Raw genomic sequence first — 23,757 nt, forward strand, 5'->3', positions numbered from 1 at the left:
GTGTCCACACTGGCGCTGCGCTTGTGTTTTTCCCTAAGGCTTCTGAGAGCACAGCCCATGATTCTTAATGCTACTGTATGTTAAGTCATGCTATGAGTTCTTTCACAGTGTATTGTGTGAGAACTTGTCTGTCCTTTCTGAGCACCCAGGGAGGATTATGGGAAGGCATTGGAGGACTGGAGGTAGTCAAGCCTGCATCCACACTGCAACATCGTTGTGCTAGCAGCTGATGAGTTGTGCGCACCCAAGCTTTAGTCTATATCCCTTGATGGGCTAGCTAATTCAAGTTGAAAAACACTCAAGGTGAGGGTTTTTTATGTGTGAAAGAGAGTTGAGTTAGTGGCAACACTCAATTTATAACTCAAGTTAACTTTGCAGTGAATACAAGCCCTTGTTGTTAATAAAGTTAAGCAAAGATGGATGCTCCTTCTTTTGGCCAGGATGTTGTAAAGAGAACAAGCATCCAATACTAATTCGTTAGCAAAGATAAGATGGGAGATAATGAGCTTAAGGTGGAACAAGATAAATGTAGGTTAAATATTGGGAGAAATAAAACTACATATACAGTTGGGTCAATGGCCAAGGGAAGTTGTGAAATTACTGTAATTGGATACAGTCAAGGCTAGCTTAAACACACAGCTATTAGAAGTGATTTAGAAGTACATTCATCTTGCCATGCTGCAGGGGACTGGCATAAAATGATGCATCCAGAGTGATTCATGACAAGCCTGTAAGTCCCACATCGGTGTGTCTTCCACTTGTTAGGGTAACTTGATAACTTTCAGTTATGTTTGAGTTTAAAGAGACATTGCCAACTAAAAATCATACGCTGGGCCAATGTGTGGCTAGCCCCTGTGTAGGCATTTTGGGTGTGGTGGTGGAGGTGAAGACAAAAGGAGCTCCCACCTCTTTTCTGCAGCTCAAGGGCTGATCATGATCCTGTTGATGAGTAGGTTCCCTGCTCCTCCTTGTGTCTTGTGGGTATAGGTAAGTGAAAGAAAGGAGGGGAGGGAAACATTGTGGAAAGGTTTGGGTCACAACCCTACCTTTCTACTCCCATTCTAGTCTGCATTTGAAAGGGGGATATGTACACCCCTTTCAAGGATTGAATAAATTCCATGCCAGCGAGCACCACCTCAGAACCCCTGGCAGAATTTTAAGAAGAAATGAACAATATGATAGGTACTGATGTTTATATTACTGTAGCATCCAGAAGTCCTAATTGTAGTTGAACATCCATTGTGATTGACACTATATAAATACGTGTATAGACAAGGTCTCTGTCCCAGGGAGATTACAGTCTAAGACCCCGATCCAGCGAACACTTATGAACATGCTCAACTTTACACATGTGAATAGTTCCATTGAAGTGAATAGTACCGTAACCCACGTGTACAATTAAGCTTCTGCAACAATGTTTGCAGGATGGGGAATAAGAAGACAAGTCAATAAGAAGTGTGTGTGTGGGGGGAGGTGGAAAAAAAAGAGTAGGAACTGAAAACTTAGAAAGGGGAACAAGAAGGATGTCATATGCTTAGCTTATGCATGTTTTAGAAGCAAGAAATGCAATTATTAGCTGAAAGTAGGCAGGAGACAAATAACGCTGAAAATACTGCAGACCTACTATGTAACATTTTTTCCCCTGTGAATATTGCTAATACTGCTTGATTCTGTTGCTCATTAAAATACATAACTGTGCCTTTTTGATTTGGCTAATAATATACTGCAGCTGTATCAGTCATTCTGGAGGATTTTATGGTGGAGAACATCTCCTGTCCTTGCTCTTTGCCTTGGCACAAGTCCTTTCTCATTTTAAACTTAGTTAATAATAGAGCCGTAGAGATCCCCTGAGCCACCATGTAGTAATTTAATGGCCTATACCCCTGAGCTGGAAGGCCCATATAAGAGTTTTAGCTCAAAAGCATCAATCACGCACAGATTAAATGAATGGGAATGATAGAGCTTATCCTCCTTCAGAAGCGGTTTACCCTGCTGTAAACCTTAATATGTGACTTTAGCGAGCATGTTCCACTCCTGGTATAATTTAGAACTGGGACAATTAAAAGATTTGAGGGAAGGCATGACCTGTTTACATTCGTGTTGACACAGGTACTTTTCTGCCCACGTGATTCTGGGATTGGCAAGTGTGTCTGTGCACACACCCTGCCTAGGTGAGGGAGGGGCTTTTCAACTGACCGGGAATTCAATGTGCATTCACTAAAAGACTTGGACATAAAGCATTCTGATGTGGAACAGTTGATTATTTGGCTGAAAGTTGAAAAGTTCATGTTGCAAAGATTTATTAAAGTTATTAAAGGGGGAAAGAACATTTTATTTCTTCAAAGGACTCTCTGTTATAAAGACATCACACAGAGAAATTCAGACACTTAAGTAGGTTTGCTATAATTCTGATGAAATAAACAATCAGCTAAGATAATGGCTAATTATTATGTAAATTTCATTTTAATTCATTTGGAGAAGGAAAGAATTATGGTGCTATTGGTTTCAGGAGACAGATACACATCCTGGTAACTCTGGTCCATTCTTAATTACCATGGCAATTAAAACAAATAAAACAGACATTCATTAATGTAATTCAACATAACTATTCTAGTAAGGGATAATATTGATATTCCCATGACATCTGGAGCTGCATATTGCAGTCTGCATCACCTTTTTGATATTGTATCTTGACAAGCATGTTTCTTTTTTATTCTCCTGGATGAGATTTGGAGATCTAATGGACAGGTGTTTTGGCTTTTCACAGGATGAATTGGACGAACTTCGAGCTGAAATGGAGGAGATGCGTGACAGTTATTTAGAGGAAGATGTTTATCAGCTGCAGGAACTCCGGAAAGAGCTGGACCGTGCAAACAAGAACTGTCGCATCCTGCAGTATCGTCTCAGGAAAGCAGAACAGAAAAGTTTGAAAGTTGCGCAGACAGGCCAAGTGGATGGAGAGCTCATTAGAAGTTTGGAGCAAGATTTAAAGGTGGGTAAGGTACTTGTTTGGAATATATTCATAGGAAAAAGTGAAAGGACACAATCTTAGTCTCTTGTCAAAATAATAGATATAAAAGTAACATAAAACAATTATTTGTATTTCTCAAAATATCAGACCCAGTGTCCTTATTTCTTGGCAGAAAGCAAATGTGCAACTTAATTTCATGAAAAAAGGGACTTAACTAAATGAAAACTATACACAAATTCAAATGAAAGGAACACGATCAAGTTACATTTCTATCTTGTTCACCTTTGCCTTATCCTGTCAATCGGGGTTGGAGGCTGTTGTTGTTCATCTCCAAGTGTTATTGTCAAGAGCATCTTCCAAGCTGACACCAGCCTCCTTCGTGTTCTTCTTCAGAGTCTCAAACTACTGGGTCTCCCTCATGATCTTTGTCCCATGACTACTAGCTCTTGTCCTTTCTGGCCAACATATCTTGTCATCTCAAGTGACCCAGCCATCTCTGTCAATGCTCCCTCAGGTGCATTTCACTTAGCTTTGAAAATTGAAAATAGACTAGTTAAAATCATGTTTCCTTTTAGTCAGTTCCAATTCATGGTGATCATCCCTTAGCAGTTTGGTACAATGTTTGGGTTGCAGACACTGTTGAAAAATACCATTCCTATAAAAATAAACAGTTTATATTGAAATAATTTTGTGGAAATGTTTCCATTTACGTTAAGCTTTGTAAAAACAGAGTTCAGTTATGTTCAGTTATGTTGGAACTAGAACGTGCAAAATAAAAAGCTTCCTGCAACTGCTATCGTATTGCAGTTCAAAATCAGCTTCACTTTTCTAAATATGTCTGGGGGGAATATTCATCCTTGCCTGTGTTAAGCTGAACCTAGCAAACCTGTGTAGTCTTCTTTATTTTTTGGTTTTCTTGTCACTTTTACCTAGTACTGACTGCTGTTGATGCAGCAAGACCTGGTAGATGAGGCTGCCACAGAGGTGCTGTTTTGATCAAAACTGTGATCTGTCAATTTTAACAGTATAACTTCTGCATTTTTATTATTATTATTATGCTATCCCTAGGGTTTCTGAGCTTGATATGTCAAGGGAAATGCTTTGATAACTCTGAAGTTCCCATCTTCATTTTCTCCATTGGAAACATAAATGTAAATTCTCCTGTGGTTTGAGTATTCAAAACTGGGTCTAATAATTTAAATTGAAGATCCCTTGATTATCCAAGATTATAATGTATGTATATTGCATGTTCAGGTAGTTAGATTTCTTATGTGGTGTTGATGCTATTCTAACCAGGTAGCCAAAGATGTATCTGTCAGACTGCACCATGAACTGGAGAGTGTGGAGGAGAAACGTGTGAAAGCAGAAGATGAGAATGAAATCCTTCGGCAGCAGATCATTGAGGTGGAAATATCCAAACAGGCGCTACAAAACGAGCTGGACAGGTTGAAAGAGGTAAGCACGAGCCAGGAAAATCATGCAGAACCATGTTCTTGGTTTAAATGGAAAGCTTGTTATCAAAGCATTTTAGAATGTTTCTGAAACAAAGATATTAAAATACCTTCTTTCATTGGAGCTGCTGATACAATTGGCACTGATAATCATCTGCAAAATCTTTTTACTTGCCCAGTGGCATTCATAATTTAGAATCCATTGAGAAGCCATCAACTATTTTTTATCCAGTGCCCATTACGGTGCGTATACCCCATTTTCCTGCATGCCTCAGTTTTTACAAAGGCAAAACTCCCATTGACTTCAATATGATAACGTAAGATCTGGGAGTTTTGCTTATATTAGGATTGAGTAAATCCTACAAGATTTGTTCCTGAAAGGTTAATTTAGATTGACAGAATAAATCTTGGCTTACCTTACTAGTTGACATCAGTTGGACTACTGGTGGAGCAAGGCAGGTAGGAATTGGTTTGTAATGCACAAAAACCATTGAACTGAGAAACAAAAATGTTGTGTGTTAGGAAAAGGAATAATTTCTTGACACATATTCATAATGGATACAATGATGCTGCTTGGATGGAAGTGAAGTGAGGAATGGAGGATACAATAAAGGAAGATGGAAGACCAAACATGGATCATACCCTGATCTATGGTAGCATCTCTTTTCTTGTCACAGTACAGCATGTTGGTAGCCCACTGTCTCTGGCCGTTCTTAAACCAGATTGAGATAGAACATTTAAACATAATGAGGTAAGCCGTTTATCCTCTGAGCTGTGGACAGATTTAGAGAGCTGGTGTAATTATGTGCTTATTTTAATCTTTCAAACAATGCTTGTGAATCAACTGGCACAAAGCCTGATTCATTGTATAAGGTTGACAAACCATATTTAATTTCTGTGTGCATTTGGGTTGTGAGGAGAATGAGCTCATTGCAACAATTTTGGAGCTTACTATACATAAAGTGGCAGATCCTCAGCTGGTGTAAACTTCAGTGGAGCTATGTCAGTTTATACCACCTGAGGATTTGCCCCAAAAGGACAGTCTGACTGATGCCTAGTTATAGAGAGTTTTGTTTATTTGTTTTTTTACTTTAAGCTATTTGCAGATGCTGTGCTTGTAGGGCATTGTAATTTGCTAAAAGACATGGCAAGCACATGCCATACAAAACCCTGCCATCCGCTATACAAGCTGTTTTTTATAACTATCTGTGCATTGTTGTAATGCACTGGTTATCAAACTGCAATCCACAGAGGCTCCTGCCTGGTGGTCTGTAGGAGGAAGTATTTTGAGAACCAAGGTATGGCTGATCAGAGTAATGGGAGGACCAAATGGTCCAACAAAGTAAAATTCTCTACAGAATTTATTTATATGGTCAAGCTGAGGACCTGGTAGGGAATAGGTAGGGCATAAGCCCCGAGCCAGTTATTGAAAATGTACCAAATATTTGTCTGTATTGAGTGCCGGAGGTTCACTTAGCACTGAAAATGAAGAAGTGGTTCCTGCCTTAAAGAGCTTACAACCAAATCACTGGAAAATGCCGTTTATCTTCAGCATTATTTGATAGAGGCAAAGCTGTAAAAGAATATAGTGTAGACATGCTGGTAGGAAAGTTAGTCCATTGGTGATCAGTAGAAAAGCCATCCTAAAGGCTGTTCAGAAAATCCTTCATCTTTTGTATACTGTAGTGTTCTTGGAGGCCTTTGCAAGGTGTGATGATGGCCTCAGAATCAGGAAGCTGTATAACAATCTCTGTCATCCTTTTAATAAATAAATAAACAAGGTTTCTGTTCAGATTGCTGTGATCCACCATGCCAGGTTTAAATGTTTTAATCTGGAAGAAAGGGAGAAGAATATGTTTTTTGCTCAAGATGAGGACAGTAATGCATACTGAGAGACAAACTCTGGTCCCCTCCACCTGGCCATAGCAGGCCCTTAACCAGAGAAATGATGCTCAGTAGCTGTGCAGATGGGAGGGAGATAGGATTTGGAGACACTGCACTGAATTCCGCAGAGCTCTGCGTTGTAAGAGCAACCGCAACCAAGTGCAGAGGGAGAGGAGGAGTGGCAAAGTGGGGTGTCAGGGAAGGGGCAATCAATCCACAGTTACGGGGATAGGATGGATGTGCACTGGCTGTGAGGACTGTTACAGCCCTGTGGTTGCAGTAGTGGCTGTAATGTGCCTTTGTGACTATTATGCAGGATGGGGAGTAGGACTACTCCTTCCTCCCAACCCCAGCCTCTGACAGAGGTTTCCAGTGTGTAGCCTGGCCATTGTACCTATGTCCTGGGATCTAGGATTTGATTGGATAGTAGTTGGGATAATGTTGTAGATAAAATTATATATATTAAAAAAAACCCTACAATAAAAGAATGTTGAAGTTGTGAAGTTCAGCTCTCATAAGTTAGGAAATGCCAGAATTAAGGCTTCCTGTGCAACCATAATTTGACCTTTTTGGTGCATGTGCATTATGATACAGTCTTTTAAATTACATGATTACAAACTGTTTTTTCCACAGGACCCCTGCCCTATTCAAGGCATAGGTAGGATGGTGCTCACTGAGTGGATAGTTAATGTACAAAAATTTGATTATCAGCTCTTCAGTCTAGCAGACAAAGATATAACAAGATCCAATATCTGGAAGCTGAAGCTAGACAAATTCAGACTGGAAATAAGGTGAAAAAAATGTAATAGTGAGGGTAATTAACTGTTGGAACAATTTACCAAAGGTCGTGGTGGATTCTCCATCACTGACAATTGTTAAATCACGACTGGATGTTTTTCAAAAAGATCTACTCTATTTCAAACAGGAATTAATTCAGGGAAGTCCTATGGCGTGTGTTATACAGAAGGTCAGACTAGATGATCACAGTGGTCCCTTCTGGCTTTATAATCTATGAAGTTCTCTTTATCCTCATCATTCAGCATGTGACTCCATGCATTATTTACTGCACACCATCCAAACATTGAACAGAAGAGAATTATTGATTTCCTCTTGGGTTTTCTTATGGTGCTCTCTCATCATAGTATCTAAGTGCTTCACAAACATTAATGAATTTATCTTCATAATGCCCTTGCCCTTGTGAGATGAAGTAATATTATCCCAGGTTTAGAGATAGGGAGCTGATGCACAGAACTGTCAAAAGTATCAACTCCTTTTGGGTCCCACATCTGAGATGCCTAGGACCTGATTGTTTCAGAATTCTTAGCATTTTATAGCACTTTATATATTCAGAGCAGAGCTCCCATTGAGCTGGAGCTGTCAGTGCTCAGCACTTCTGCAAATCAGACCCCAGTTGTCTCAATTTGGGTACCCAAACATTGAGGAACAGACAGTGGCCACCTGTGAAAATGTTAGTTTATACAATTTGCCCAGCATCAAATAGGTGGTAGAGGCAGGGATAGAATTCAACTTTCTAGGGCAGCATTCAACTGCCTTAATGAGACCCTCCTTTCTCTTCCTGCAGTAGCCTGCCTTATTCACTACACACCTTGCAGTTTCTATAGCAAATGAAGCTGGGGTCTTACAGACGACAGCCTCCTTCACTATACAATCCTGATTCATCCCCAAAGTGGATGAATCCTGTGGACTGAATGAGGCAGCGATCCTGTGAGAGAAATAGTATGTGATCATGTAACTAAAGACAGCATCATAATGTGTGTTCACAAGGAGGCACAGGCAACCTCTAATTCAGTCATTTCCTAACCTTTGAGTGCCTGACTTTGCAACCTTTATGTTCTTTAAACATTTGTGTGTGTGTGTAATTTTCTAAGATTTTTTTTAAGCTTACAAATTGAGAACACAAATTCCATTGTGTGGTACCATAATGACCCCTCAAGCCCCATGAGTCCACATCAGTGTTGGAATCTTTAGAGCCTCATTCTTGGACATGACTGAACCATTTTAGCCAAAACTAAGAAAAACAACATAAACTCAGCCTGAGACACCTATCATCGAAAATTTTAACCTGAGTGGTTTATGTTTGGCAAAATTATAAGCAATGAAAATAGGTCCCTATAATGGAAAGCATCAGGCAACTTTAGCTTTAAGTGACACTACTTGTGTTGCATATAATATGGTTCAGTCTTTAAACTTCAGTAGCTGCCTAGAAATGGCAATGGACCATTCCTGCTCCACATTGCACAAAAGTATTGAAAATGCATAGAGCCTGCTTCTTTTCCCTGAGAGGAGAATAGATTGTGTCTCTTATTTGCAGCTGCTAAATGTATATTTTGGTGTATTCTTTGTGCTTGGAGTTTTCAGCCAGCAAAGAGAAAAAGACAGATAGTGACATGGCAGGGTTCAAGTTGCTTGAAAAGGGTAGCCCTGCTGAAAAAGACAAAGAATGGGGAGGATTAGGAATGAGGTAGCAGCTGCAGAAAGATTTGACATGAATGTTATAAAATGGTTTAGCAAGAAATGAATGAGATTGTGTAACCAGGGAGAAAGGGGGATTTATTTTCTGTGGAAAAGCCGTATTGAGCAGCTGATAACCTTCTTCTGTTGTCATTGAAGGCATAAGGGCTGGTGGGGGGGAGGGGGAAGCACTTTCTCTGTCACTGGGAGCTGTGACATAACTGCCTCTCCTAATTCCCCCTGTCCTGCACAGGCTCTCTTAGCTAATTCAAAGATAAAATCAATTGCATTTGGAATCCTTCCTGTTGAGTTAAAATCCTTTTTCCCTCAGCAGGCATGAATGGTGTTCTCCAGATTTCTTTATGCAGGAAATCACTTACAGTTATTGGAGGGCCTTTATTGTAACTGAGGCTTGTTATCATTCTCCGGAAGGAAGGCACAGGTAGAATGAGAAAGCGAGACAGTGAGAGGAAACAGGTCCTGTTCATTTTCATCTGAGAGGATGGAGAAATGAAGGTCTGGGGACCAGCAGTACTCTCGTTAGGGTGCATGAATTTAGATGAAAACTAAAGCATACTGTAAATGAGGTTCCGCAGGGTAGCTGCAAACTCTTTAAGACAATTGTGTCTCCCAGCGCCCTTCAATTTGGAAGATCACTTGGTAATAGAGATGCTCTCATGTACCCATCCCAGCCCTCAGCCCTACCCTACCCCTCCACTGCTTGGCTCTTGGAAAGTTCTTACTACAAAATACCACATAGGGCTCGAACAACTGCAGCTCAAGAACCGCTACTTTAAAGTAAAAGTTAATTTTCTTTTGTGGTTGAAATATTGTTCTGTTTAACAAAATGGAAGGCTGTATTAAGACACTAATAAAAATAGAAGTGACGGGTCACTGAACTGGCTTTATCCTATGCTGTTTAGAGCCAAATTCTGACCAGAGAGACACATGCACAACTCCTTTGAAGGCAGTGGAAGTAGAAAGGATGTGTCTGAGAGAAGAATTTAGCTTTATTTACATGATATGGTAAAACAAGCTGGAGGTTACTTGTCAGGGCTGTGCACAGGGAGTTATTCTCAGGGTCCAGACCAACCGCTGGCTGCTCCTCGACTACCTGCTGCTAGGCAACAAATGAGCCCAGTTATGCTGCCTTGGAACTGACAGAGTGGCCACAGCTCCTCATTGGCTGCTGGTTTAGCAGCACTGCTTATAAGCCTGGCCCCCACAACAGATAAGCGGCTCCTCAATGTGTACCATGCCCACAGCTGCATTTGCCCTTGTTTCAGTCTCCTCTCTGGTGTAAATATACAAGGTACCGGGTAAAGATCAGGCTTCAATTCCTTTGGCACAGTTCGCAGAATTTACTCCTCTAATGTATCATTTGGAGAACACACATCCTATCATCTATTAAGCTAAGACTCTATGATTCCGGTAGCGCTTGACAGAGTTCAGTCACTTCTCTAGTGAAGCTAGAGGGTGGATTCTCATAGCTTCTTAATTCTTTGTATCAAAAGCAAATACATTTTTTTCATGCACCTTTTGTTTCAGTTAGCTAGCACCAGGTTTGAAGTGTAGGAATTGGTTGGGCACCAGTACAAGAAGAGGGGAGAGAGAACTAGTAAAGTATAGAGTGAAGTAACTTTTAAAAAGCATGGCAAAGTCATCCTGTTGACATGGTAATCCTATTTAGGGGTTACTAACTGTGAGAACTATAGTAGTGAAGTCTTCTGCAATGATTAGTGAAGAAATTGAAAGGCAAAATGTTTTCCTGTAGTGCAATTTTGTAGTGTCTGACTTTTTTTTCCTTGGAAAAATAATGAACCAGAAGACTCCAGCATCAGCCAGTATATACATTCTTATCATGCACATCATTCTAGGTATTTCTTACTGCAGTCCTCGTTTGGCAGCAGCCATTTGATTGTGTTTACAAGCCCCAGTGTCACCATTTGAGTATAATATTCTGGGAATGATTAATTAACAATGCCTCTGCTGATCATAGTCTAGCTTTTTAAAACATGCCTGCAAACCTAATCCCATGGTACTCAAACTGGGCACAGCCTTCAAAGAACACTGTCTTCCTATAAATCAGACTGTCCACAGCCTCACTCCTTGAGGCTTTTATAGACCTCAGCTGACCTTTACATGTAGATAATGTTACTGTTTGGAATGATGACATTCACAGTGGGAAAGTGATCTACCGTAGCTGCAGATTTGCCAAAATGCCAGTTAGTTACAATGAAACCTGCCTAATAAATTAGCTGAGATTTGGCAAATGCCAGATTCTAGGAACTTTTGTTTTTAAATATTTTTGAAGCCTTTAGGTATGAAAACTAGTGCAGATCTAACCCCCCGCCCGAAAGTTCACAGCATACATCCATTTCCCTTTCTTCCATCCCATTGCCAAACACCCTCCCCCCCACCTAAAAAACTCAAACATGTTCCATATCATATGTGCTGTGGACTTGGCCACCATGGTGAAGGTATCATCCTGAATATTCAGTCTTTTACTGTGAAATTCCTTAGGGGTTAACTCTGTGATGAGGCTTAACCCCCATCACCTGCAAGACTAGTGAATACACCTAATTAATCATGCTCTGCACCTGGGGAGGTGAGTACCTAATTGGCTCCTGGCCAGAGCAGGCAGAGCTAAGCCATTATAAGTAGACTGAAAGAGGTCAGTTGAGGGGGAAGACTGTAGGGGAGACATGTCTCCCTGGCGGAGAGAAGCCCAGGGTTAGGGTAACAGACAGAAATAATGGGGACAGTGTGTAACAGAGGCAGCATAGGCTCCTGTGAGAGAAGCTGCAAAATAGGGATTTTGCAAGTACAAGAAGAGAACTTCAGTAGTCCAAGGGGGCAAGAATTATCCAGATTTATGTAGAGTTGTTGGTAATACCCCAGACGGGGGGTTGAACTTTGTGATTTGGCCGGAGGGGCTGAGCCACAGAAGATTTGGAGTCAGCAGCAGGCAGCCAGCAGGAGGCACTGAAGTTGAATATAGTGGCAACATCCCACACTGACGCAAACGGGCACTTGAAGGATGAGTGAGCCCTACCACATATTAGTACTAGCATGGGATTGTGGAGACTCACCTCTGAAGAAGGAGGGAGATACCAACTGCCTTAAAGGTGAGGGGCAGATGGACGGACTAAATCTCTCTTTTTTTCCCTTTCCTATGGGGAACCTGGAGGCTGTAATCTGCATGCTGGCAGCCCAGCGCAAGCAGATGCATGCCTTTTGTTGCATCTATTACAAGGACAGAAACAGCAAGAGGCTCAACAGGCTCAGCAAGAACGTTTCCTGTCATGCCTAGAGAAATGGACCCCAGGGTCCTGGGTAATTTCAGGAGAAAAAAATTCTGCCAGAGCAGTATCCGGCCTAGCAAAATTGGGTCCAGGTGATGACCCAGAGGCATTTTGCGCAGCTTTGATGGGGTAGCGACTGCAGCAGGATGGACTGAATCCTCTTGGACAGCTCGAGAGGCCCAGTTCCTCTTGGGAGAAGCTCAAGTGACCTGCCAAGCTTTGTCTGATGAGCAGGCGCAGTCCTGTAGAATTGTAAAAGATGCCATTTTGCGTAGGCGGGGACTGAGCCTGTCCCCTGTGGTGTGTGCCCTAAAGTGGCAGTGCAGCATTTATGGGATCTGTCTGCTATCCAACACAAACTCCTTAGATAAGGTGGAGGACCTTGTAATTTTAGATCAATTCCTAAGGCTTTTGCCTGCTGGAGTCCAAAGCTGAGTCAGGATGTTTTGACTGACTTCTACTGATGAGGTGGTGGAGAGGGCGGAGGCCTACATGGAAGGGGATAATACCGAACCCCCTGGTTGGGGGGGGTTAGTTCAAGGGGACTGTTAGAGGAAAGCAAGGTGACCGAGAACTCTGACCCTGGGATGGCATGGAGCACATACGGGGGCGAGAAGTTCTTAAGAAACCGAAAGAGGTTGTGGTGCCTTAGTCATCACAAGGTATGTGGGACAGGCCTCTGGGTTGATGAGGAGAACACAGTTGTGCATTTCTGATGTGGCCAACCGAGTAATAAAAGACTACCCACACATGAAGTGCTGCTGTTTGGATTGCTACCACAGCCCAGTCTATTCTCTCAGTACGGGGTGCACTCCAGTGTAGCAGGTAAGTGCTAAAGAGGCTGGCCCTGAAATGAGAGGATTGATTGGCTCCGGATGTGGGCAGATGGTAGTTTGGGAGATTAGTCTCCTGACTGAAAATAGTCTGGTGCACGTTTCATGTGGGCATGGAGATAGATGAGTCTACCTGACAGCGGAAGTAGAGAGAGATATACAAGTCAGAGGAACAAACTGAGGGCTGGTGCAGTAAAAGGCCAGCCTTGGCCCATAGTTGTGGGCCGAAGCTGGCTTAATTTCCCATCTTTATTAGAAGACAAAGTACCGCATGGATGAGTTGACCATAAGACGGCCATCCCCCAAACACGGTCTGTTTGACCAGGTGTGCCAGAGGTGGGACCAGAGTGCGTGGACTCAGTGGACTGGGAGAAGTTAGTCAAGAGAGGTGAACAAGAAATGCCAGGTCAACTACAGGCCATGGAGACACAGTCACAGAAGGCAAACCAAGAGCTGAAGGAGATGTAAGCCTCATGATAGAAGATAATAGAGGAGGCCACAAAATAAGAGCAAGACCTGGTTCTGACAATGCTAGACCTGGTGTTTAAAAGAAATGTCAGCAACAACTCGAACAGGAGCTAGCTGCCCTGTGAAGCATGGGAACATCTGACAAGGGTGCCCTGGCTTCTAGAAGCCAAGAGCAGGTCCCTGCCAAGAGGAAGCTAATTGGGCGAGTTCATGCCGAATGGATGTCCTAAGCATGGAGATGGGAGAAGCTGCTTGATCGTAGACCCTGACCCACCACCTCCAGGCTGACAACAGGAGGACACACCATCCATGGAGAGAATGCAGATCCAGGAACTTCGAGAGAGATTAACTGCTGTAGAGAAGGCCCTGCAAATACACATCCAAGAGAGAGAATATTGGAAGGAATGTTATGAAGATTTGATAGATTAAAAGTTGTTTGTTCATCTGAGTACACGATGTAGAGGAAGAGGAGGAGGGCCCCATACAGCGAAGGGGAGAGAGTAACCTTAGGGGTTCTACCTTGAGAGAGAGAGAGTGTGTGTACATACGTGTTTGTGAGAGAGAGAGAGATGGGGTTTAACACCCATCATCTGCAAGGCTAGTGAATGCACCCAATCAGTTCTGCTCTGCACCTGGGCAGTTGAATGGTTAATTGGCTCCTGGCCAGAGATGGTGGAGCTAAGCCCTTATAAGTAGACTGAAGGAACTCAGTAGCGGGGGAGACTGCAGAAGAGACAGGTCTGTCTGACTGAGAGAAGCCCAGGGCTAGGGTAACAGAGAGATAATGGGGTAGCACAGGCTCTTTTGAGATAGGGTTTTAAAAGGACAAGGAGAGGACTTCAGTAGTCCAAGGGGGCAGAAGAATTATCCAGATTCATTGGGACTTTTTCATGCTACCCCAAAAGGGGTTTGAACTCTGTGACTTGGCCAGAGGGTTGAGCCACAAAAGATCTGGAGTCAGAGGAAGGCAGACAGCAGAAGGCGCTGAAGCTGAAGATAGAGGTAACATCCCACACCAATGCAAGGGAGTACTCAAGGGAGAGTGATTTAGCCCACCATAACTCTGACTTTTTTCCCCTAGACTTGCAAAGTGCTACATGAAAGTTTACTCTAAAGAATCCCTATTAAAGCCCAGGGCACGAGCTAACAAATCCCCATGTGCTGTTGTAGAACAGTGTGGTCAATACTGCATAATTCTACTTGCTCTTTCACTTGGGATGTGTGGAGAAATATTTTACGTTTGCTTTTTCATTGTCATCCTCATCATGGCCTGGGTAAGACTTTGTGCCTAGTAAATTTTAATGATGGTTTCCTATGTTGGCAACATAAGAATCTTTTTTTATATGGAATTTCTTTAGCTGGGCAGATATTTACTATATCTTTAGAATAATTGTGAATGTCCTTTGCTTTCTCACTCTCTGGTGAACTACTCATGTCCAACTTCTAGTTTGTGTAGTCCTGTAAAGGAATTCTCACACAATGGTTTCTCTTACATTTATACAGAAGCAAAGGGACTTACCAAAGCTGATGAGCACTTGAGATTGCATTGCTGCATGCAGATGTAATTTTCACCTCTTTCCAGATTTGCCCATTTCACCTGAGGGGAGTCCGTTGCCTACTCTCCCTCAGGCTTTCCTTCTGAGGATGGTAATTATAATCTCTGCTTGGTGCTCAGTAGTTGGAGACTGGAAAGGGTGCTGATTCATTGCAGTCCCAGGATACCACACCACCTGTCCCCTTCCTGTCCATTACTGCTCACTTTGGGAGCAGCACTGAATGTTTATAGGCTCTCTGTCAAAGGGATGCTGTGAATGGTTTTTATTTGGTTGGTTTTGGCCATAGCTGGGGGCCCTCCAGAGGAGCCTGTGTGGACAGGAGCCACCACAGAGCCCAAATGCACCTGGCCTCAATTGTACAAATCAGTGAGCTCTAGCTGAATGAAGATGGGTGTAGCCAGCATGAAGCACTGTTCAGCTGATGCTTGTGTTAGCTGGCATCCCAGACAAACACAGGCACACAGTCTTTGTGACATTCAACTTTCATCTCTTGCTTTGGCTGGCTAGCAGTGAACAAATGCCAATTGTTTTCATATCACATCTACAGTAATTTCATTCATGCATCTGGAGCTCTGGTTAGTCAGATGGAAAAGAGTAGGAGACAGTCTGTCAAAGTGAGAACAGGCAATTTTCTGAGATGCATATTGTCTTACCAAGGTTCCCAGATTGTGTGCAGCTCATGTTGTGGTGCCAGGCATAGAAACAAGTGTCACATCAGACAACATGAAACCCTGAGTGCAGAACTGTCAAGAAATTATTAGGTATGTGAAAAAAGTCAGTGAGTTATTGATTTTTTTCTGTTCTTCCTTGAAAGAGTTAATCAATTTCTCTTTACAAATTAATTATTTACAGTAGCTTCTGTAGAAGTTTCTTTAAAAAGTGAAGATATAATTGATTGTAACGATGTCAAATGAATTATTAACATCATAGCATTCAAATAATCACAGAATGAATGAGCAGACAGCTTTTTAAAATATCGGGGGGGGGGGGGTTAAACCTCCTAGTTTTGCCAAGATTTCCACTATTACTATACTCTTTTAAATATACATTTAAATATACATAGCTCTCAGTCGAGAAAAATAGACCTTCAATAGAAACCCTTGGTGGTTTTCAGAAGATCTAGTGCAGCTGTATGTCTTGTGTTGCTTTGATCAATAAAGGAAGTTATCAATCCTTCCCTCCTCCCCATTACTGATAGAGTGGTAAGTGGAAACAAAATTGAAGGTTTTCTGTTTTCACCCCTTGGTTTATGGAAATCTGAAGTTTCTGTTAATACTAGTAATTGAGAATACATCCATGAACTGAGTTTCTAAATGTCCTCACACTAGGGCCTAACAGGCTTGTATTTCTTGGAACTGTTTTTCTTTTGTTGTTCATAAAAACTTGTACCTAACAGCTAATGACTCTGTGAGGAGAAGGAGGATAGAATCGTAGGACTGGAAGGGACCTTGAGAGGTCATCTAGTCCAGTCCCCTGCACTAATGGCAGGACTAAGTATTATCTACACCATCCCTGACAGGTGTTTGTCTAACCTGCTCCTAAAAATCTCCAGTGAGGGAGATTCCACATCTTCCATAGACAATTTATTCAAGTGCTTCACCACCCACAACAAGGAAGTTTTTCCTAATGTCCAACCTGAACTGCCCTTGCTGCAATTTAAGCCCATTGCTTTTTGTCCTATCATCAGAGGTTAAGAAGACTAATTTTTCTCTCTCCTCCTTGTAACAACCTGTTATGTATTTGAAACTGTTATCATGTCCCCTCTCAGTCTTCTCTTCTCCAGACTAAACAACCCCTTTTTTTTTTTCCAATCTTCCCTCATAGGTCATGTTTTCTAGATCTTTAATCATTTTTGTTGTTTTTCTGGACTTTCTCCAATTTGTCCACATCTTTCCTGAAATGTGGCACCCAGAACTGGACGCAATACTCCAGTTGAGTCCTAATCAAAGCGGAGTAGAACGGAAGAATTACTACTTGTGTGTTGCTTACAACACACCTACTGATACATCCCAGAATGATATTCACTTTTTTTTCTTTTTTTTGCAACAGTGTTATACTGTTGACTCATATTTAGCTTGTGGTCCACTATGATCCATCCCCAGATCCCTTTCTGCAGTACTCCTTCCTAAGCAGTCAGTTCCCATTTTGTACTTGTTCAACTGATTCCCAAGTGGCGTACTTTGCATTTGTCCTTATTGAATTTCTGTTTACTTCAGACCATTTCTCCAGTTTGTCCAGATCATTTTGAATTTTAATCCTATCCTCCAAAGCACTCGCAACCCCTCCCCGCTTGGTATCGTTCATGAATTTTATCAGTGTACTCTCTAAGCCATTATCTAAATCATTGGTGAAGATATTGAACAGAACTGATCCCTGTGGGACCCCACTCAATATGCCCTTCCAGCTTGACTACTCTCTGGGAATGGTTTTTCAACCAGTTATGCACCTACCATCCATCTAGGTTCTATTTCCCTAGTTTGTTAAAAGAAGGTCATGCAAGACAGTATCAAAAGCCTTACTAAAGTCAAGATATACCACATCTACTGCTTCCCCCCCATCCACAAGGCCTGTTACCCTGTCAGAGAAAGCTGTTAGGTTTGTCTGAACTGCTTTGTTTTTGACAAATCCACGCTGACTGTTACTTATCAACTTATTATCTTCTAGGTGTTTACAAACTGATTGCTTAATTATTTGCTCCGTTAACTTTCCCAGGACTGAAGTTAAGATGACTGGTCTGTAATTCCCCGAGTTGTCTTTATTCTCCTTTTTGTAGATTGGATAGCTTGAGTTGTCTGTTTTAGCATTACTACAGTAGAACCTCAGTTACAAAGTGACCAGTCAACCACACACCTCATTTGGAACTGGAAGTACACAATCAGGCAGCAGCAGAGACCCTTCCCCCCCACACACTCCCAAAAAAGTATACCATACAGTACTGTGTTAACTTTCCCTTTATTTTTTTCAAAGTTTACATTTAATAGATTTGACAAGGTAAGGAAACTGTTTCTGTGCTTGTTTCATTTAAATTACGATGGTTAAAAGCAGCTTTTTTGTTCTGCATAGTAAAGTTTCGAAACTGTATTAAGTCAATCGTCAGTTGTAAACTTTTGACAGAACAACCATATCATATTGTTCAGAGTTACGAACAACCTCTATTCCTGAGGTGCTCATAATTCTGAGGTTCTACTGTGTTGTGCTACAATACTTGTATAAATGATGTGAGTTTTCTCTGCAGAAGACACCTGTTAATTCAATTTCTTTAACGGCATTTTTCCCAATTACATTATTTTTCCATGAGAGTTTATCCTCTCAGTTTGCAAGCATTTTTGAAAGATGTTGTAATGGAGAATTTACAGTGTCTACTGGGTCACCATTTGGCCTAAATATTCCTGATGTTTTTCCTAATTTTGCTAAGTAATTGGACCAGCTGATAATAGAAAGCAAACCCCAGTAGAAAATATCTTGAGAAATAGAGCTTAAAAATGGAAATTGGTTCCTTAGAAATGCTTCTACATAGACTACACTAGCATGAACAGAGTAAGAGTTTATTTCTGTTTGAGAGGTTCCATTTCAAGAGTACTATGTGCTGTCAGAGATAAATTGATCAAAACCACTCATTTACATAGTGCTTTTCACATTCAAAGCAAACATGAACTAACTTACCTATGTTAGATATGAAAACTGAGACACTGGGCCAAATTCCACTCTGTCTCATCAGCTTAAGTCTAGAATACTCCCTTGAAGTCAGTGGAGTTACTCTGCATATCAACTGGAGTAAATGACAGCAGACTTCAGCACAGAGCTCCAAATTCAGTAGTGATGATGCTGGAAATGGCCCACCTTGATTATCATACACACTGTAAGGAGAGTGATCACTTTAGATAAGCTATTACCAGCAGGAGAGTGGGGTGGGCGGAGAGAAAACCTTTTGAAGTGGTAAACACCCATTTTTTCATGGTCTGTGTGTATAAAAATATCCTCACTGCATTTCCCACTTTTATGCATCCATGAAGTGAGCTGTAGCTCACGAAAGCTTATGCTCAAATAAATTGGTCAGTCTCTAAGGTGCCACAAGTACTCCTTTTTTTTTTTGCGAATAAAGACTAACACGGCTGCTACTCTGAAACCTGTCAGTATGAGGTCAGTTTTCTGTTGTCCTCCAGATCTTTTATGTTGCCCCAGTAGTAATAAAGGGGCCATAAACACAACTGTCCTCACTGGGAAATATCCCTAGTGTAGGAGCTTCTCCAGATAGTGTAGAGTTGATCATGTTCTATACTCACCCTTGTTCCTGGGGTACAGATCAGGGAGAGGATGTGGCCCCACTACACTCTATCTTGGATGAAACATAAGATCGGCCACACTGGGTTAGAGAAAAGGTCCATCTAGCCCAGTATCCTGTCTTCTGACATGGCCAATGCCAGGTGCCCCAGAGGGAATGAACAGAACAGGTAATCATCAAGTGATCCATTCCCTGTCGCTCATTCCCAGCTTCTGGCAAACAGAGGCTAGGGACACCATCCTGGCCCATCCTGGCTAATAGCCATTGATGAATCCATCCTCCATGAATGTATCCCTTTCTATGGACAGATGTATGGGGAAGGCTGAGGTTTCTTTTAGTACCAGTAACTGCGAGTACATTGGCTCATTGAATTTGGAAAAATCCCAACAGTTGACCCTAAAAAGCCTGTATGTCTTGGTTATGTTTTCCCTTTCTTTCTCTTTCTTTCTTTCATTCATAACTTTGTCTGAAGTCTAAAGCCAAACAGCTTAGGATAGCCCTAATGTGAATTTAAGTATCAAAAGATACCCATAGCCAAATATGAAATTGTAAATTTATGCTCATGCAGATGGTGGACATGAACTCGGGGGTAGGTTGGGTTGGTATGTCAGGAGTTCAGCAAAACGTTTATGTGAGTGTGGAGGGGAGAAAGATCCAGTTTGAGATATGCCTGATGTACATTTTGCTCCATTGCACTGCAGTTCCCATTCTCAATGGCCATCCCAAAGTATTCTCTTACAGTGAAAACTCTTCAGCATGATTTCAGTTGTCCTGAAAGAAATCTGGGCCTTTTGTGCTCCTTTGGATACTGGTGAATGCAGTTCTCTTCAGCATCATTTTCTGCTATGTGCAGGACAGAGAAAACAAAGCAGAAACTGAATGGTATTAAGGCAAACATTTCAAACTAAGGGATTAAAGTAATAAAAAGATGCAGCAAACAGCTCTGGTATCTGCTTAGATCCAAGAAGTCACTGCAGCTTTAAAACTAACTTTTTCAATATTTTTGTTAACTTAGACTTCTTTTTTCATTGAGCAGATTAGTAAATTAAGGGCTTGTATTTTCTTTTTATATTATTGTATCGGCTGAGTCCCCAAGCATCTGACTATGTTCTTTTTGGTCTTCTAAGGCCTTGCGATCCTTGCTACAGTCTCTGTTGTAGGGGAGGCCAATCTTCCTGTGCCTTCAGTTCTAGCCTCTTTTGAGTCCCCAGGGTTTGTTTTTGTTTGCTTGTTGCTACAGGCATGAGACACTTGGGCTGAATACACTTTCTTCTGTCTTATTTATTTCAATGCTGGCAAATACAGAACAAGCAATACAGTTCTCACACCACTATTTTAAAGGCCCAGAGAATTGATTTTTGGAGGGTTAGTGAGATGATCTTTTGAGATGCATTACCAAGGCAATTCAGTCATTCCACACACAAACTGTTTATGTGGGAGTGACTCTTTAGGTCCCTCCCCAACCTCCTGCTGCAGAGGGGAAGCCTGGCAGTCAGTTTAAATGGCTTTATATTTTCCAGGCTATCATCACAAGGAAAATAGCTGGGAAGTTAGCTTTTCTTTAGAAAACTAAACTTGAGATTCTCCTGGCAGCTTCTCCTTCTGGTATTTTCCCTTCCTTTACCCCCTCCACTCTGCCCTTTGCTGTGACCTCCTTCCTCTGCAGTTTCCCTTTTCTCTGTAGAGGGTCTCACTTCCTCTTCCTTTCCCCTCATGGAGTTCCCCTTGCTTTCCACCTCTGGCTTTTTCTATGCATTCTCTGGATGTGGAGGCCACGGATTGGATTTGGATTTGAGTCTGCTGCTTCTTGATTTGCTGGCACAGGGACAGCAGGCTTCAGTGGCCAGACTTGAGTGCAGACTAAAAAACCCTTTTTTTATTTTTACAGTGCCTGTTATCCTGGAGAAAAGTCTCCCCACCTACAACCAGGAAAACTGGAAATTTTACAACCTGTTTTCTTGAGATTTCCGGTGTTACCTGCTCCAAACTGTGTTGGAAATATTGTGAGAACAACCTTTTTTGATGTAATTTGGCCCTTCCATTTCTGGCTCTGGCCTGAGTCTGAAAGATCAGAGAGAAGAGGAAATAGAAAATAAAGAAATTGACTAGCTAACTTTTTTTTTCTTACCCCAAAAGTGTTTGATTTGAGCTTTGGGTGAAGTTTTTGGGTTCTTGTATTTTAGCTGAATGGATTGCCCATCATTCCTGGAAGCTGTAAAAGACAGCGATTCAAGCAGGGCAGCATGGTTGAAATCCAAGGACAATTTCTTCTGTTTGTCTCTGCCACCTGATAATGATCCAGCAGTTGTAAAAGTAATCATGGTCTAACACTTTCATCACATGTTCTTTAGAAAGATTTAGAATGCAGGGAGAGTTTCTGCATTTCTCTTTACGAAGATTAGACAATAGCAGTGCCTGGAGTAGCCTTTCACTAAACATACTTCCTATATGTAACTTTGGGGAGGAAGAAAAAAATGAAGTATAAAGTATGTTCTCTGTATGTTCCTACTGAGTTGATATCAATATGCATCGTATAGAATGGGGTGGGCAAACTTTTTGGACTGAGGACCACTTCTGGGTATGGAAATTGTATGGTGGGCCATGAATGCTCATGAAATTGGGGTTGGGCTGTGTGAGGGGGTGAGGGCTCTGGCTGAGAGTGCGGGCTCTGGGGTGGGGCCAGAAATGAGGAGTTCAGGGTGCGGGAGGGGGCTCCAGGCTGGGGTGCGGGTGAAGGCTCTGACTGGGGATGCGGGAGAGTGGGACTGAGGGGTTTGGAAGGCGGGAGGGGGATCAGGGCTAAGGCAAGGCGTTGGGGTGCTGGAGAGGGTCAGGGGTGCAGGCTCCGGGTGGCGCTTACCTCAAGCAGCTCCTGGAAGCAGCGGCATGTCCCCCCTCTGGCTCCTACATGGAGGCACAGCCAGGCAGCTCTGCGTGCTGCCCTATCCCACAGGTGCCGCCCCTGCAGCTCCTGTTGGCTCTTTGCTGGCCAATGGGAGCTGCGGGGGCAGTGCTTGGGCCAGGGGCAGAGTGCGGAGCCCCCTGGCTGCCCCCACGCGTAGGAGCCGAAGTGGGGGAAGTGCCACTGCTTCCAAGAGCCGCACAGAGCAAGCCCCCAACCCCAGTCCCTGGCGGAAGCTCGAGGGCTCGAGATTAAAACGTATGAAGGGCTAGATGCAGCCCCGGGGCCATAGTTTGCCCACCCCAATGTAGAAGTTCAGTATTGCTGTTTCTTGGCTGCAAGGGGACTGATAGAAACGATTTGGTGATGTTTCCTTGATCACATTAAAGGGACAACAACATCACTATGCAAGAGGAAATCCTTTTATGTAATTGACTGCTGGCTCTCAAGTGCCCAAGTGTGGTGGCACTGGAGTGGTCATTTGGCACATGCTGCACACATTCTGTCTTTACTGCTTCCATGGACTAGCTTTCTTTGAAAAGTAATGGCCCTATATAGTTTGTGAGTGTGACAGTCATTGTTATGTTAATTCTTACGAGAATTAACCTGGTTGCAGAAAGATCTCTTTGAACTGTATATATTTTTCTAGTCAGGAAGAAAGATAATTTTTTTGTCCTTTTGCTAATTAGTTAGTTTTCTTAAAATAATTAGCATTTAAGTCCTAGTGTAGTCATGAAGATGCCAAGTGTTTTCAAGATTAATTTCGACCAGTCACTAAAAGGTTTGTGTCCTTTCTTGACCAAACCCCAACACTCAGTTAACTAATCTAGGAGTCACTGATTTGATTGTGGCAGCATTATTCCAGCAGACATAATCAAAGGGGACAGGAGCACTAATTAGAATGCTATATTTTTTAAGCACGTTCCAATAGTTCTTTAAAAATAGAAGAGCCCTCTGCCACCCTCTTAACCAGTCTGTGCCTTGTTTAGTTACTTACTGGTCTTTTGTCTCTTGCTTTGAGGAACTGTAACTGTCCATGAAAGAGGAGAATTGAAGTAATATACAATTTCCAGAAATTCTGGAGTAGTTGTAAGGGGTTAAAACAGTAAGATGGATCTCCCACTACTGAAGTCTTATCTTACCTCATTGCTGGTGCTTGCTGGAAGGCAGCTGGATTAGCGATAAACACATTAGGAGATTTTTAACTGGGGTTGAAAAATAGAAAAGCTTCTGATATTTCTCTTCTAGTTTTAAATCTGTTCCCTCTCCCTTCCCCAGTTTGTTTTGTTGCCATTGCCTGGGGTTGACGAGTCACAATCAAGCCATTCAAATAAATAAGTAATAATTTTAACTTTAAATTTGAAATTCTTTATACAGTTTTTTTTTTAAAGGCAGCACTAAATAATCGGGCACTTGGGAATAGAATTATTATTTTTGGCACTACTGAAATACGATCCACACACAAGAAGACTTGGTAGAAAAGATGTATTCCAAAAGTAAATGAATTTTTATTTTGTCCTATTATAAAGATACTAAAAGTTAACTTTGCCATTGAGGGGTTGCTGGAAACTAAAAGCAAGCGGTTATACATTTAGTGTCATGAAAATAACCCTGCTGTTTCTAATCGGCGCTA

General features: G+C 42.0%; 1 protein-coding gene across 10 annotated transcripts in view; it reads left to right on the forward strand.

The window, feature by feature from the left end:
- Nucleotides 1-23,757, forward strand: part of MTCL1 (microtubule crosslinking factor 1) — a 175,179-nt gene that overhangs the window by 21,042 nt on the left and 130,380 nt on the right. For all 10 annotated transcript variants that reach the window (XR_005224366.2, XM_027824780.3, XM_027824781.3 and 7 more), the window contains exons 2-3: nt 2,768-2,992; nt 4,268-4,426. Coding sequence is in view for 9 of the 10 variants with exons in the window: in XM_027824780.3 (XP_027680581.2) it covers nt 2,768-2,992; nt 4,268-4,426 (384 nt within the window). In the remaining variant the exon portion in view is untranslated. The remainder of the gene's footprint in view (nt 1-2,767; nt 2,993-4,267; nt 4,427-23,757) is intronic.

Source organism: Chelonia mydas, chromosome 2 (assembly GCF_015237465.2).
Source record: "Chelonia mydas isolate rCheMyd1 chromosome 2, rCheMyd1.pri.v2, whole genome shotgun sequence".
NCBI classification, from domain to species: Eukaryota; Metazoa; Chordata; order Testudines; family Cheloniidae; genus Chelonia; species Chelonia mydas.